Source organism: Hyperoodon ampullatus (genome assembly GCF_949752795.1).
Source record: "Hyperoodon ampullatus genome assembly, chromosome: 13".
Taxonomy (NCBI): Eukaryota; Metazoa; Chordata; class Mammalia; order Artiodactyla; family Ziphiidae; genus Hyperoodon; species Hyperoodon ampullatus.
Window position 1 is genome coordinate 87,179,953 of NC_136926.1, and position 16,875 is coordinate 87,196,827.

The 16,875-nt window shown below is 48.9% G+C and overlaps 1 protein-coding gene across 1 annotated transcript in view; it reads left to right on the top strand.

Moving 5' to 3' along the window:
- Positions 1-16,761, top strand: part of ZNF236 (zinc finger protein 236) — a gene marked incomplete at its 5' end in the record, with an annotated part of 93,202 nt that extends 76,441 nt beyond the window's left edge. Inside the window, 6 exons of the mRNA XM_079717309.1 lie at positions 6,477-6,664; positions 10,325-10,453; positions 11,262-11,459; positions 13,600-13,729; positions 15,432-15,608; positions 16,414-16,761. Of these exons, the coding sequence (XP_079573435.1) occupies positions 6,477-6,664; positions 10,325-10,453; positions 11,262-11,459; positions 13,600-13,729; positions 15,432-15,608; positions 16,414-16,538 (947 nt within the window). The 3' untranslated portion in view covers positions 16,539-16,761. The remainder of the gene's footprint in view (positions 1-6,476; positions 6,665-10,324; positions 10,454-11,261; positions 11,460-13,599; positions 13,730-15,431; positions 15,609-16,413) is intronic.
- Between the last annotated feature and the right edge of the window lie 114 nt (positions 16,762-16,875).

Consider the following 16,875-nt stretch of genomic DNA (forward strand, 5'->3'; position numbering starts at 1 on the left):
GTCAGCCCCAGGCCGAGCTTCAGGCCACACCAATAAGAACTGAAATTGAAATGACTTTGAGATTAAACATGCCTCTTCTTAGATGAGCACCAAGATACAAACTTTCGGTGTCACCCGGTAAAAGTCATGTTGCAGGCCCTTGATCAGAGCACGGTGACTGTGCGTGTGGTTGTTGTCGTTAGTGCTCTGTGTCAGCAGGATGTGGTGGGCTGCCAGCTTCTAGGGCAGCTTTTGGGCTCTTTGCGCCTTAGTTGGAATTAGGCTGGTACCGTTTAGGGATTTACAAATAAATCGATGTGCCCCGATGAGTCAGAATTCCACATCCAGAACGAAAGCATGTGCTTTTGTTCAGATGTGTGATATGGGTTTGAAGGCCATTTCCAGATCCGATCCAGATAACACCCATGACAAAGGGTTTTCCTAGAAAATGGGCAAGTATGCTATAAGTACCCTTACAGAGGCAGAAAGTTATTATTAGTAGAGGCTTGAAATTTAGCACAGCTTTTTAAAGAATTTAACATTGTCTTTTTGTTCTTACCTGAGTCCCTTTTTTTTCCCTTTGATTTTAGAATACTTTTATTTATTTATTTATTTATTTATTTATTTATTTATTTATTTTTAAACATCTTTATTGGAGTGTAATTGCTTTACAATGGTGTGTTAGTTTCTGCTGTATAACAGTGAGTCAGCTGTACAGACACATATATCCCCATATCTCCTCCCTCTTGCGTCTCCCTCCCTCCCACCCTCCCTATCCCACCCCTCTAGGTGGTCACAAAGCACCGAGCTGATCTCCCTGTGCTATGCAGCTGCTTCCCATTAGCTATCTATTTTACGTTTGGTACTGTATATATATGTCCATGCCACTCTCTCACTTCGTCCCAGCTTACCCTTCCCTCCTCCCCGTGTCCTCAGGTCCATTCTCTGCATCTGCATCTTTATTCCTGTCCTGCCCCTAGGTTCTTCAGAACCTTTTTTGTTGTTGTTGTTAGATTCTATATATATGTGTTAGCATACAGTATTTTTTCTCGTTCTGACTTACGTCACTCTGTATAACAGACTCTAGGTCCATCCACCTCACTACAAATAACTCAGTTCCATTGTATATATGTGCCACATCTTCTTTATTCATTCATCTGTCAATGTACACTTAGGTTGCTTCCATGTCCTGGCTATTGTAAATAGAGCTGCAGTGAACACTGTGGTACATGACTTCTTTTGAATTATGGTTTTCTCAGGGTATATGCCCAGCAGTGGGATTGCTGTGTCATATGGTAGCTCTATTTTTAGTTTTTTAAGGAACCCCCATACTGTTTGTAGATTTTTTCATGATGGCCATTCTGACTGGTGTGAGGTGATACTTCATTATAGTTTTGATTTGCATTTCTCTAATGATTAGTGATGTTGAGCATTTTTTCATGTGTTTGTTGGCTGTCTGTATATCTTTGAAGAAATGTCTGTTTAGGTCTTCTGCTCAATTTTTGGATTGGGTTGTTTGTTTTTTTGATGTTGAGCTGCATGAGCTGCTTGTAAATTTTGGAGATTAGTCCTTTGTCAGTTGCTTCATTTGCAAATATTTTCTCCCATTCTGAGGGTTGTCTTTTCGTCTTGTTCATGGTTTCCTTTGCTGTGCAAAAGCTTTTAAGTTTCATTAGGTCCCATTTGTTTATTTTCGTTTTTATTTCCATTTCTCTAGGAGGTGGGTCAATAAGGATCTTGCTGTGATTTATGTCATAGAGTGTTCTGCCTATGTTTTCCTCTAAGAGTTTGATAGTGTCTGGCCTTACGTTTAGGTCTTTAATCCATTTTAAGTTTATTTTTGTGTATGGTGTTAGGGAGTGTTCTAATTTCATTCTTTTACATGTAGCTGTCCAGTTTTCCCAGCACCACTTATTGAAGAGGCTGTCTTTTCTCCATTGTATATTCTTGCCTCCTTTATCAAAGATAAGGTGACCATATGTGCATGGGTTTATCGCTGGGCTTCCTATCCTGTCCCACTGATCTGTATTTCTGTTTTTGTGCCAGTGCCATACTGTCTTGATTACTGTAGCTTTGTAGTATATTATGAAGTCAGGGAGCCTGATTCTTCCAGCTCCATGTTTCTTTCTCAAGATTGCTTTGGCTCTTCAGGCTCTGTTGTGTTTCCATACAAATTGTGCATTTTTTTGTTCTAGTTCTGTGAAAAATGCCATCGGTAGTTTGATAGGGCTTGCAGTGAATCTGTAGATTGCTTTGGGTAGTATAGTCATTTTCACAATGTTGATTCTTCCCATCCAAGAACATGGTATATCTCTCCATCTGTTTGTATCATCTTTAATTTCTTTCATCAGTGTCTTATAATTTTCTGCATACAGGTCTTTTGTCTCCTTGGGTAGGTTTATTCCTAGGTATTTTATTCTTTTGTGGCAGTGGTAAATGGGAGTGTTTCCTTAATTTCTCTTTCAGATTTTTCATCATTGGTGTGTAGGAATGCAAGAGATTCTGTGCATTAATTTTGTATCCTGCTACTTTACCAAATTCATTGATTAGCTCTAGTAGTTTTCTGGTAGCCTCTTTAGGATTCTCTATGTATAGCATCATGTCATCTGCAAACAGTGACAGCTTTACTTCTTCTTTTCTGATTTGGATTCCTTTTATTTCTTTTTCATCTCTGATGGCTGTGGCTAAAACTTCCAAAACTATGTTGAATAATAGTGGTGAGGGTGGGCAACCTTGTCTTGTTCCTGATCTCAGTGGAGATGGTTTCAGTTTTTCACCATTAAGAATGATGTTGGCTGTGGATTTGTCATATATGGCCTTTTATTATGTTGAGGTAAGTTCCCTCTATGCCTACTTTCTAGAGAGGTTTTATCATAAATGGGTGTTGAATTTTGTCGAAAGCTTTTTCTGCATCTATTGAGGTGATCATATGGTTTTTCTCCTTCAATTTGTTAATATGGTGTATCACATTGATTGATTTGCATATATTGAAGAATCCTTGCATTCCTGGAATAAACCCCACTTGCTCATGGTGTATGATCCTTTTAATGTGCTTTTGGATTCTGTTTGCTAGTATTTTGTTGAGGATTTTTGCATCTATGTTCATCAGTGATATTGGCCTGTAGTTTTCTTTCTTTGTGACATCTTTGTCTGGTTTTGGTATCAGGGTGATGGTGGCCTCATAGAATGAGTTTGGGAGTGTTCCTCCCTCTGCTATATTCTGGAAGAGTTTGAGAAGGATAGGTGTTAGCTCTTCTCTAAATGTTTGATAGAATTCGCCTGTGAAGCCATCTTGTCCTGGGCTTTAGTTTGTTGGAAGATTTTAATGACAGTCTCAATTTCAGTGCTTGTGATTGGTCTGTTCATATTTTCTATTTCTTCCTGATTCAGTCTTGGTAGGTTGTGCATTTCTAAGAATTTGTCCATTTCTTCCAGGTTGTCCATTTTATTGGCATAGAGTTGCTTATAGTAATCTCTCATGATCTTTTGTATTTCTGCAGTGTCAGTTATTACTTCTCCTTTTTCATTTCTAATTCTATTGATTTGAGTCTTCTCCCTTTTTTTCTTGATGAGTCTGGCTAATGGTTTATCAATTTTGTTTATCTTCTCAAAGAACCAGCTTCCAGATTTATTGATCTTTGCTATTGTTTCCTTGATTTCTTTTTCGTTTATTTCTGATCTGATCTTTATGATTTCTTTCCTTCTGCTAACTTCGGGGTTTTTTTTTTGTTCTTTCTCTAATTCCTTTAGATGTAAGGTTAGGTTGTTTATTTGAGATGTTTCTTGTTTCTTGAGGTAGTATTGTATCGCTACAAACTTCCCTCTTGGAACTGGTTTTGCTGCATCCCATAGGTTTTGGGTCGCCGTGTTTTCATTGTCATCTGAGTCCCTTTTTAAGATAATTTTGATGAATAAATTGAGTTCTGCTTTCAGTGAGAGAAGGATCAATTCTTTGTTTACTAGTTCTTTGTGAGGTTATTTTGGCCTCCATTTCTCCTAGATTTAAGTACAGTTACTTATTTCCCAACAGCTCAGACATGTTCACGGTCCCCACCTGTGGGTGCACTTTGAACTCCGATGCTCTCCCCACTCTTCCTGGGGGTGAGGCCAGTCAGGGCATCGTTCCCGTTCCCGACTACCCCCCTCCTCTCACCACGTTTTTGTTAATCTCAAGAAACAAGTGATCTCGCACCTTGTCAACTTGTTATGAAACCCTCCAGAATTATCATTAAGTGTTCTTAGAGGCTGTGAAGACTTATCCCAACGAAGACTGAGAACAGGGTGGGTTTGATGAACGTACAGAGCTTGTTAACCCTTTAAAGGTTACTCTTTTTGAGTTAGAGCCATGAAGTGACGTAGGGCTTAGATGGCTGTGATGTGTCCTAGGGGAATAGAAGAAAGAAGAAAAAATAAGTGGGAACTAAAAGTAAGAGTCTACAGTCTTCAGTATTGAATCTTAATTTTCCTGTTAAGAGTATTTAATTTGGATTTTAAATTATGGCTTCTAGAGCTTTAAGCAAATACCTTCATATGGCTAAGAGCTCTATATTAAACAAATAAAATTACAGCTTTTAATTATTTTAATCATTTAATTGCACACGTAAGAAAATCTTTAAACACAGGTTCTTTTCAACCAGATTGAGACTAGTTCTGCCTGAACTAGGATCATCCTTCTTGTGGGAAGTCTCTTGAATTAAGAACATTATTAAAGGTTGCTTCACCGCACTGTTTGAGTTGAAATATGAGCTCTGGCCTTCCGTGAAGTTATTCAGTCTTTTCTCTGAACTTTGTGTCAGGGTTCACCTTAGTTAACGAACCCACAGGCTTCTGTTTTCTCTTTGCATTCCTTGTGCTGCACGCCCTGGAACCTTCCACTACCTTAACCGTCCTCAGAACGTCGGACGTAGTTCACTGGTTGGAAGGGGAGAAGATCTGCGGCTCCTTAGTTGCAGGAGTTGTGGTGAGGTCTGGAGTCCTGGTGGCTACTCCGGGATGAGCCCTGCCAGCCTGTGGTTGTGGTCTTTGTCGACGTGGCCCTCGCGCCACCGTGCTTCTCCCAGCCCGGTGCCCTGCCAGCCGACCCCGTCCTCTCCTTAGGGTTCTGAGTGAACAGCAGCTCACGTAGCTGCTCCACGCCAGGTCCTGCAGGGCCCTTCTTGTTCATCTTCACCCCTCCCGAGAGAGTCGCACCTGCATGCGTTTGCGAGAGTGCGGGTGTGTGGAGGGGACGCCCGGTGAGGAGGTGGCCCGGGTACCTCCGCAGATCCACACTCCCCTCCCGTCCTGGCGGCCGGGCACGCGCGCTGTGCAGACGCGAGCGAGGGGGGGCTGGCGAGGTTCTCGGGAGCCGCGTGGCTGCTTCAGAGCAGAGACTCCCAGCCTCCTAATGGTTGTACTGCTTTTGAAGGTTCCAGGTGTGTGCAGCACAGTGTGGGACTCCGGGAGTGTGGATCTGTGGAGGACGCCAGTTACAAGTAAGTAGCCTGGTTCCCTGTGCCCGACCCGGGCAGACCCAGGTCTCAGCAGAGGACCGCGGGAGTCTCGTGGTGTTTTGTGTTCAGACGTAATTAGGGACTAGTGTTCGGAATTTCTGCTTCAGGTGTCATCTTGGGGTCGCTAGCACCTGGCACGGTGGCTGACGCAAGTGGGTGATAAGGCACATTTGCTAGATGAATGGAGGGACAGCTTGTGAGAATTGTGCGTGTGTGTGTGTGTGTGTGTGTGTGTGTGTGTGTACACGTGCATGTGCATGTGTGTTATGCTTACAAGTAAAAACTTTAAAAAATTGTGTTTTGTTGGTGCCCGCCACAGGACTTTGATAATACCATGCTAAGCCCATTTCGTTTGCCAGTAGGTGCATGAGTTTCAGTTTTGTGGAAGAGAAGGCCTTCCTTTCTTTGCCCGATTTGTCCCAGACGTCTTCCTTTCTGTTACATCATTAGCTACAAGGGGAAAATATGATAGTGTTTTCTTTTGTTCTCCAAAGAAAAGGAAGGTGTCCTGCAGGGTAAATTAGTATTTAAAGGATTGCAAGAGGTTGATTTTGACTGCCTGTGTTTCAGAATAGGTGAACGTAAGCAGAGTTGTCAGATGTTACACTGTGGAGCTGGTTGTCGCTCGGTGGGTCCCGTTTCATTCCTCTCTCCAGGCTGGTCTCTGGTCCTGGATGAGTTCAGTGTCCTGGAAATCCTTGTCTGAGTCTCCTTCTGCACTGGCAGCGGTGACTGGGCCTTAGGGTCACTTTTTCACTCTCTTTTACGGCTTTTTTCTCTGTTTACACTTCAGAAGCAGAGTACATTTACGTGTAAGGACATGTAGATATTTACAAAAGCCTTGCCATAACGTTGGAATCAAAGATACCGTGATTTCCTTGATGCACTTTCACAAGCTTAGGCAACGTAAATGCTGATTATGACAGATTCGTTCCTTTATGAAAACTGTCTTCCCGTGCAAATAACATTGGACTTACCTACTTTCCCATTTTGCCTTTTCTGTAGAACTTAATGCCACAGCTGGAAGCCTGCCTTTGACAACACCCATGTCCCCATCTGCCACATCTGCCCAGAACCTGGTCATGTCCTCATCGGGAGTCGGGGGAGAGGCCAGCGTCACGCTGACGCTGGCTGACACTCAGGGTTTGCTCTCCGGGGGGCTGGACACGGTCACGCTCAACATCGCTTCTCAGGTGGGTTCCTGTGTTCCCCCCTCCCCACGGGGTCGTCCCGGGGAACTTATCACTTTCCTGAGTGTGTGTTCTGAATACGCTCTTTCAAAGCTGAAGTGTTTTTTTCTGATTAGATTGAAAAAGTAATTTGTTAAATGCTAAGTGGGGAGTACAAGAAAATCCAGACAATACAGAAAAGCATTTAAAAAAATCCACTACCCAAACGGAACTGCACTTAACGTTTGAGTGTGTATACCCTTCTAAACCTTTCTATGCATACGTACAGATGCGTATTTTCTAACTGTTACAGAAATGAGCTCGCGTATATATCATGTAGTGTAAACTTTCCCCCCTCTCATTAATTATATTGTGAGTATCTCCCCATCAGTGATTTTAGCCATGCAGACGTCTGTAATGACTGCACCACCGTTGGTCTTATAGATGAGTTTACCGAGGGATACTGCGTTGCATCCAGGGTCTTGTTAGTAGTAGGCGGAAGGTCTTGTGCTCTTTATCACTTACGTTCTTAGACGAATCCCTGCAGTCGACGTGCTGGATAGAAGGGGGTACATTTTAGATAACGCATGGAGCTTAAGATGCCGAAAAACCTTTCACAGCTTAATTAGAAAACTCATGAGAAGGGATGATTAATTACAGTGATGAATCCCTGTAGTAAAGCGCTGTAGGAGTTTCGACAGTGGAACTGTCTGCTGGTCCCTGTCTGTGCGTGTGCCTGGCTGTGCGTGTGTCTGGCTGTGCGTTTGCCTGGCTGTGCATGTGCCCGGCTGTGCGTGTGCCCGGCTGTGCGTGTGCCTGGCTGTGAAGAGACAGGCTGGGCAGCGGAGCAGACACTCACCTGCTCTCCTGGCTGGAGCCTCGTCTCCGCTCTGGGCTCTCACTGTGCAGGGAAACGCTGACGGCTGTGGCATCCAGAGCAGGCTCTCTTCTGATCCTGCCACAGGTGCGTGCTGGCTGTTTTGACTGCGGGAAGATGGGCTAGCTCTTGCAGGTCCTCGCTCTTCCCCTTTGTAGAACGGTCGCGTGTCCTCTGCTCGCTCTGGGCTCACGCCCTGTGAGGTCCCCTGCCAGCACGCCCAGCCCTTTCCCCAGGGAGCACGTGGGACACTGCACGCGAGGGGCTTCTGCCCGGCCGACCAGAACGCTCCCTCCCAGGTGACTTTGACTCTGCAGCCTGGGCCCCCTGAGCAGTCGAGGTGGAGCGCTGCTCCCCTCAGCTAGTGCTCAGTGGTCTACAGAACTCGTGTGCACTTGGGGAATGAGAATTATTACAGTTTCCACCTCAGTGTAAATGAAATACAGCAGAGAAACAGACTGCAAGTAATAATACGAACCAAAAATAAGTGACCTCTAGATGATGCCATTTTAGCGGATTCAGGTCATCATTTCTGTAAGTATAGCTAATTGTTGAGCATTTATTTTTTTAGGCACTTGATTTTTGAATCAGGGCATTTGCATTAAGAATACTTAATATTAGCCTTTGAAACACCAACCGTAAGCTAGTAAATCACATCGTATTCAGGATTTTTTTTTAATTAAGCTTTTTTATTTTGAGATAATTGTGGATTCGCAGGCAATTGTAAGAAATAACACAGATCCCGTGGACCCCCTACCCAGTTTCCCCAGTGGTAGCATCTTGTAAAACCAGGGCACCGCACCTTCCAGGTGTTGTCATTGGCACAGTCAGGACGCAGAACACGCCCATCCCCACGAGGATCCCTCAGGTTGCCCTTTTAGCCACATCTGCTTCCCCTTCCCCCTGACAACTGCTGATCTCTTCTACAGTGTTGTCATTTCAAAACAAAAAGGAATTGTGATTTCCCCTTGATAAACCTGTATGAGCTAAGAGTCTCAAATGTCTTAGCTTTAGTTGGGAATATATGAATTTATTGAGCCAGCACTTCTTCAGGTGGGTCAGAATTTCTGGCCAGCCATTGTATTTGTTCTTGATTAATAAAGTAAGGAAATGTGAATTTATTAATTTTGATTGACAAATTTGATTAATTTTTCAAATTTGGGTACCAACACTGGGTACCAACTGTCTAATCAGAGTGGGGGCCAAAGCCAGCCACAGACACGTGAAAGTGCAGCAGGAACTGCTATTTGAAGGGAGCAGTATTCAACTGACTTCCCTCTGTAAGGGGGGTGGTGGACGTGATGCTTTAGTAGGGTACATGGGAACTTCTCAATCCATCCCACGTTGGTGTAAGAAAATTCGACTGATGGATGGAGATACCTAAACTGTTATTTCACTTTTTAAAACATTGCCTATGGAAAGCAAAGAATCTTAATTTAAGCGCTCTTTTTTCTAGACTCTAGATGACTTTGTGAATTTGTTTTCTGCCCCATATACCCCCTGTTCTACCCCCGCTGCCTTTGTTTCCCCATCTGCCCTGGGTGATGTCTTTCCAGTAAGCAGTGCCCCTGACGTCCTCGGAGGGAGGAAGTGTTCACAGTGCTGTCTTGCCCTGCGTTTCCTCTCCCCGCCGGCTCCCCGGCTCTTTGTCTTCCCTGTTGGAGCTCAGCTTGTGTCAGTCCCGTGAGGACATTAAGCAGCAGCCTTCACCTTCAGCTTGCAGGCTTCCAACGACATGGGCCATGGTCTTTATGGTCGTGTGACCCCTTACCCCTTTAGCATTGTGCATTGATGGGGATTCTTCAAACTCATGGTTTTGAGTGAGTGTTTTGATGATGTGTGAAATACGCTTAGAATCAGCTTTAATTGTAGCAGTTCCAGTTGTATCCTTAGTATGGAGCCAGCATTTGCAATACAGTGTTGGCTCCTTTAGGTTGAACTTCGTCTCTGCACTCACGCCCTGCATCACCCTCACCACCTCCATTCTCTCTCTGTGTCTCAGATTCACAGTCAGTTGATAAAGGTGTGCTGGCGTGGTAATAAGACTCAAAGTAGTTTTGTATGGTATAGCAAAACCGTATGTCTAATTTTAAACAGATGGTCTTTATATATATATATTTTTTACAAGGTTACTGAGATATAATTTATGTATCCTAAAGTTCACCCATGTATTTAAAGTGTGCAATTTAATGGTCTTTAGTATATTTGCAGAGCTGTACAACCATCACCATATCTAATTTTAGAACAGTTCATCACCTGAGAAGAACCCTTGTCCCATTAGCAGTTAGCAGTCACTCCCCAAGTCCCTCCCTCGACCCCAGATCCACCCCACCCCTGCCGGTCTCCCCCAGCCCCTGGCAACCACTGATCCACTCTCTGTCTGTAGATTTGCCTATTCTGGGCACTTCCCATAAATGGAATCATAAGACTCTGGTCCTTGTGACTGGCCTCCTTCACTGGCTTGCACACATTGCAGCCGTGTCATCATCGTTCTGTTTTATTGATGAATGCTGTTCCATTGTATAGCTGTACCACATTTTGTCTGTGGGTTCATCAGTTCATGGATATTGGGGTTCTCTGCCCGTTTGGGCTGTTGTGAAGAGTGCTGCTGTGCACATTCCTGTACAAGGTTTCAAGTGGACGTAGGTTTTCGTTTCTCTGAGTGGAATTGCCAAGTCATATGGTGGTTCTGTGGTTAGAGGACCTGCCAGCTTGTTTTCCGAAGTTACTGCACCATAAGAGATCTTTTGAAGTACGACTGGATTTGATCATGTTACAACTTCTAAAGCAGTAATCACCTCTGCCAGGGTCAGCAGTTCCCAGCCTTGCTCACGGACCCCGCTCTCTCCGGCCCTGGGGGTGCAGGCTCGCCCCAGGTCATCCTGGTGAGCCCCACTCCACAGCCGTCGGCAGCCTGTGAAGAAATCGCCTATCAGGTACAGCACATGTTTTATCCACAATCTCTCATAGTTTTCAAAAAACGTAGCTTCAGAAGGGATGGGATGGAGGGTCCTGGAGAGTCCTGCATGGCCGGGCTCGGGGCCAGCCTGAGGGGGTGTGTCTCCCGAGAGACGAGCAGGTGCTGAGCAGGGAGGACCCGGGGGTGGGGGGTTAACACTGGGTCTCGTTTGTTCCCTGATTTTCCAATAATGCGGAAATCTAGTTTTAAATTTATCATTATCTCCTTTATTTGCCCCCTGATCAGATTGCATGTGGCCGTTTACTTGCCTTTGTTCTTTTTGTAGGATTTCCTGTCATACCTTTGCTGATCCTTTCAAGTGTTGCTATACTTTTTCATAGTATACACATTCACGTGTGTGTACATGACCTATTTGTCCTCTGACTAGTCCTTTTTCTTAAACGCAGTTTGGCAGCGGGGATGAGGGTGGACAAACACTTAGTGTAAATGATAGAGTTCCACGTATAAAGGCCTAAAAACTCCTGGAGCTTTGCAGAGAAGTAAAGACGAGGGGTGAGGACCTTGCCCGCAGCGGCCACGACAGTGACCTGGGGGCCGGGTCTGCGGCTGGGGTCCCAGCCGGCGCCGCGCTCCGCTCCCCAGAGCCTGCCCGGCCAGCATGCTTGAGGCGCGCCTGAGCCACTCGTTGCAGCTGCTCCCACGGGAGGCCGAGAGGCCGGCCACCTCCCACAGATGACAGCCGAGCTCGGGGGCTGGGTTTGGGGCGGGGGTGCCTGTTCCCCTTGCGCCGGTCCTGTTAAGCCGGGATTTCTGACCCGCTCCAGGTGACGGACGTGTCTCCTAACCTGGCCCAGGGTGGGCAGCCCGAGAAGGAGGGCCGGCTGCACCAGTGCCTGGAGTGTGGCCGCACCTTCGCCTCGGCCGCCCTGCTGCTGCACCACAGCAAGGAGATGCATGGCCGGGAGCGCATCCACGTCTGCCCCGTGTGCAGGAAGGCCTTCAAGCGCGCCACGCACCTCAAGGTACGCCCCCCCCGCCAGCGTCGCTGCTCTTCACTTAAGGTCAGAGGTGCTGCACGGGCCTAGGACTCAGTGGGGTCAGGACTCTTCCTAGGGAGCGGCACGGTTCCCATCTCTTTTCGAGGAAAGGCCCGTGGAGGTGAACATATTTACAGATCACCTTGAGATGCCGTTTCTCCCATCGCAGGGACACATATGAGAGCTCTGTCGGCACCTATGAGCAGGGCTCTGGGGAAGCAGGAACTTCCGTGATGGCTGGCAGGCTGCAGAATGGGTCTGGCGTCCTGTAGGGGAATTAGGCGATACCTAACCATGCGAGAGCGGCTCCCACCGTGAGAGTTGGCACGAAGGCATATTTCCCCGCCCGAGCTCAGGGTTATAGGTCAGCGTTGTTCGTAGCTGCCAGTCATTGGAGACAACCTGAGGGTCCCAGTCTGGGACGTCCACACAGTAGAGGAAAGAGTGAGGAAGGGTACTGTGATGTGACTTCCAGGACCACTGGTCGGGGGGAGTGCCCGGCCTGTGACTTCTGCGCCAGAGCCCCTCCTCTGCTGCTGCTCAGTTACCAAAAGCGTGAGGATCCTGTGGCGCCTGACTGCGCAGTGAATCCCACACCTCCTTTTTTAGGGCCTTCAGAGGAGGCAGGCAGTCAGTAAACCGAGTTTCTGTTCTCCAGGCCTCCATCTGCCTGGCACCTCTCACCTCTTTTCCTACTGTTTTCTGAGATGAGAAGCCCCAGTATTAATGTGTTCTGAAAAGAGGACTCCATGTTCGTTTTTAAAAGCAAAACCCTGACTGTCAAACGAACTCTTCTTGCAGAGGCCGCCGCCCGAGGCCGCGGAGGCCGGGGAGGTTGGCGAGGGGAGGTTGGAGAGCGCTCCTTATGCCCGAGGGGCCCCGCCCCCAGCCCCGCCCCCAGCCCCGCCCGACCTCCGTGTGCCTCTGCCTCCGCCACTCAGAGCCTCTGTGCTCCTGGTCGGATCACGTAGCACCTGCAGCTTCAGTTTCCTGCTTTATGAAATAAGGATGTTAATGCTTCCATTTTAGGGTTATTTTGAGGAATATAAAGTACTTAAGCCCTGCACTTAGCTCTTAGTAGACAGTACAGAAATTATAACTACACTAATGTTACAGCCTGATAGAGAATAAATCCTTTTGAAGAGGGAAGAGAATAAAACTAGTTAAAGAAAATTTAAGATGTTTAAAATCGTATGTTACTATATATAAGACATAACTCTTCCATAAACATCTAAAGTGGTGTGTTGTACAGGTTGAAATACTAAATCTGGCCTTTCAATACCTGTAAGTTACTTTCTCTTGATGACCTTCAGAAATCTGGAATTTCTAAAAAATTACATTGTGCCAGAAAATAAGGAAGTACCCATCCCACCCACACGCAGTATATGACAGGACCGTATCAGGGGGACACGGGGGCAACTGAAAGAGTTCCTAGGGGCCAAAAAGCTGGAACAGCCGGGCAAGAACACAAAGGAGAATTGGGTTATAGCCCGCAGTGCAAAACCTCCATGGCCGTTACTGGTGGAAACAGGCTAGTCTCCCGTGCAGAAGAATCCCGAGTAGCCCCTGTGGACGCTGCCCCCGAGAGGGCGTGGCCCCGCTCCTTAGGGGCGAGCGGCAGCAAGGGCACGTGATGGGAGCGGGTAAAAACGCCCACCCTTCCCTGGAGAAACCTGACAGACGCTACCTGCGTGATGATATTGTGCGATGGAAATGGCACGGTACTCCCCACGGCCCACAGCCCACAACCCTGGTCTGGTGATGAGGAAAACATCAGACACCTCTCAGTTGAGGGACATCCTGCAGACTATCCAACCGGTCCTCTAACAACTGTCGCGGTGGCCGACAGGGAGGGAGGCCGAGACACCGCCCCACCCAGATGCAGCCCGGGGGCTCGGGGGGAGCCTGGGTCTCCCTGGCCAGCCGCACGCCCGTCCTCCCATCCCCCGAGTACCACCTCCGACTCTGCTCTGGGAACGCCCACGAGGGTCCTGGTCGGAGGCGAGCCTGTGGTCCTCCTCCCGCTGACGGGCCTTTCTGCCCTGGGTTTTCCTCTCCCGTTTCAAGTCTGTAAAGTTCTGTTATGATCTTCAGTATTCTTCACATGTGTGTTTGTCTTTACCAGGAGCACATGCAGACACATCAAGCCGGTCCTTCCTTGAGCTCTCAGAAGCCAAGGGTGTTCAAATGTGACACTTGTGAGAAGGCCTTTGCCAAACCAAGCCAGCTGGAGCGCCACAGCCGCATCCACACAGGTGACCGCGTGGCGGGACCCCCGCAGCTGTGCTTGGTTCTCCCTCTGCCCCTCTGTCTCCTCGGGACCACGGGCTCGGCCTCCCACCCTCTCGGATCTTCCCTGCGCCCCTCCAGGCCTCTGTTCACCTGGCAGCCGGGCCAGAACCCTCGGAGGCTCCCCCTGAGCACCCCCGGCAGAGCCCGCCAGACCTCCCTGAGCCCCCGAGGCCCCCCGGCCACGGGCAGGTCTCCCCCCGTCCAGCTCTCTGTCTGGCGCCCACCCTTTCCCGGTCGTCTCTGGCAGGTCATCGTCTTCCCAGCCCTCCTGTCCCTCTGCCGGCCGTCTCTGACTCACCTTCACACGGACGCCTCCTCCCGAGAGGCCCTGCCCCGCTGGTGCCCCGGCTGGCGTGAGGGCCTCCTGTGTGGTCAGCAGGAGCCCGACAGCCCTCCCCGGCCCGCAGGCCGTGTGTCCTCAGGGATGCCCCTTGCCTGTCAGCGCAGACCCGGCGCCCACCGGGTGTCCAGCAAGTAGCTCTTGAGTGAAAAACAACCGTGCTGTTACTTCATAATGCGTTCATTCAAAAGCATAATTAAGAGAAATGACTGTTTGCCATTTTTAATAGCATAGATGCACGTGAAGGGTTTGGCATGTGTGTAAAGTGGGCACCTTGTGGCTGTCACTGGGGCCACGTCCCTGCTCACGCGGGTGCCCCGTCCTCCAGCTCCTGATGTCTTCAGCTTCCCCTTCTGTCTCCAGAGAATCCCAGCTTCTAAGGGCGGTGTGATCAGAGTGGGCCCACAGGGTAATCTCCCTTTTGGTCACTCCCAGTCATATGACTGGCGACTCGTTCATCTGTGGCTGTTCTTTTTTCTCAGGCATGACGTCATCATAGTCCCAGCCCCAGGGTTCAGGGCAGGAGACCTTGGGGGGCCATTTTTAGGACTCTGCCTGCCCTAGGGGAGCTGCAGGAAGACCTCCTTTGTCGTCGTCGGCTGTAGAGGGACACCTGGGGGGCTTAGGACCCCGGGGCAGCCCTGGGGGTGTTGGCACGTGACCCCGAGAGGCAGCCAGGCAGAGCACGTGGGAAAGAACCTTCAAGGCCAAGGGGAAGGGCTGTGCCAGGCCCTGGGGCAGGAAGGGACCCGGTCCCTGGGACTTGGAAGTGGGTGCGTGACAGCGAGGGATGGCAGGACTGCCAGGGCCGCAGGGGGTGGAAGCAGAGAGAGATGCTGCGTGGGGAGGGCCGGGCTCCGCGGTGTGGCTGTAGGGAGGGCGTTCACCTGGGCAGGCTCCCCGCAGAAGTCACGCTGGGCAGCTTTTCCCTCCATTTGTCAGTTTCCACGTCAGCTTGAAAGCAATTAAGTACCATTTGAAACATATTGTATAAATCATACTTTTAGTCAATTGGATTTGATATTCCCATGTCCTTAATGTCTTTTTGCTTTTCTGCTCAAAATGGATTAGAAACATTTTGTTTGAACCATATGTGCTCTGCCTTTATTTCTGGGTGCTTCCAGGACTTCCCGTAGCTTTTGATCACGGTGTCTTTCGTGGCTCCCCATGGAGTGGCCTTGCTGGAGCCCTGTGGGTTCGCATCCCGAGCGAGGACCGTCCTCACCTGCTGTTAAACCCGCGTCCCTTCTTCGGAGTTACTTTGTGCTGTGTGTGCTCGTCGAGCGCCATCTGTCAGGGACGCTGACCGTGCTGTCTGTCCCCAGGGGAGCGGCCGTTCCACTGCACCCTCTGCGAGAAGGCCTTCAACCAGAAGAGCGCGCTGCAGGTGCACATGAAGAAGCACACGGGGGAGCGGCCCTACCGGTGCAACTACTGCGTCATGGGCTTCACGCAGAAGAGCAACATGAAGCTGCACATGAAGCGGGCCCACAGCTACGCGGGTGAGGCGTCCTGGCTGCACGGTGCGCGGGGCTCTGTGTGCTGAGCGGTCCGCACCTGGCCGGCCACGAGGGGTTGGCCCCGCGTCCCTGCCTCAGGCTCAGGGTCCGGGTCGGGCGAGTCTGTGCCCTGTGGCTCCGCAGACGGGCCTCCGTGTCGCCGAGCTGACTCCCCGCAGGGCGGGGGCGGCCCTCTGTCTGCCTTGTTTCCCGCATTGTGCAGGAATGCCCGCACCCTTTACGGAGACGGGCGGGGCGCTTGGGGCGGGGGCTGGAACGCAGCCTGCGGAGTGTCTCCGACAGGTCAGGGAGGGTTACAGCCTGCGTCTCGGGCTCGCTCTGCTGGTCTGGGTGCTCTGACCACGAGGGGAGTTGGACGGCCTGAGCGTGGCAGGAGTAGTGCCCAGGGCTTTGCTGGAGCCACAGGGGTAGGACCCTTCGTGTTGTGAAGTTTTTGAGGAAGAGGAAGTTCTAACATCTACACGCTAGTGCTTCGTGCTTTACTTTCTGTTAGAAAAATCGTGCCTGTCGTTATCACTAGTATTAATTAGTAATCTCTCATCAAGGATGTCATGTGAACGTAGCCTTTATGAGCATGGGGAACAAGCGCTGTGTGCGCTCGTGTTCAAGTAATGGTAATTGTCACCGAAGGAATGATGAAACCTGCAGCTCAGATGACTCTTATTTCACCGGAAAGGAAAACATATCAACTTAGGAATTTCTTGTCTCCGTTTAAGTTGTCCTTATTTAAATGTGAATAATTTTGTGCTAGTGAATGTCTGGGACTCTTTCTTTATCACCACGGCAGGAACCTTGCAGGAACCCGCCGGCCCCCAGGAGCACGGAGGGGAGGTGCTGAGCCGCGCGCTCCACCTGGACGAGGTGGAGCCGGAACCCGCGAGCGAGTGGCAGACCCTGGCCAACGTGTTCTGACGCAGCCCGGCCCCAAGAACGTTTCCAGAGTGAAGTGTGGAGAAAAACAAAGCACTTGGGATTTCTGTTTTGAAGCCTCAAGTGTTAAAAATGTTACCACAATAGCTATAAAATTTTTAGCTATAAAATTATCTAAAGAATCATTGACTTTCAGAGACTCCAGGAAGAAAGCTGGGAAAGATGGAAGCACGTTGCTGTCGTTCATCTGCAAATCACTGAACTCAGGTACTACATCAGCAGTCTCACCCACTCCGTGGCCAGTGTGTCTAGTTAAAAAAGAAATGAACTGGATCTTACTCTCATTGTAGTGTGATTTCTTTGTATTAGCAAAGACAGA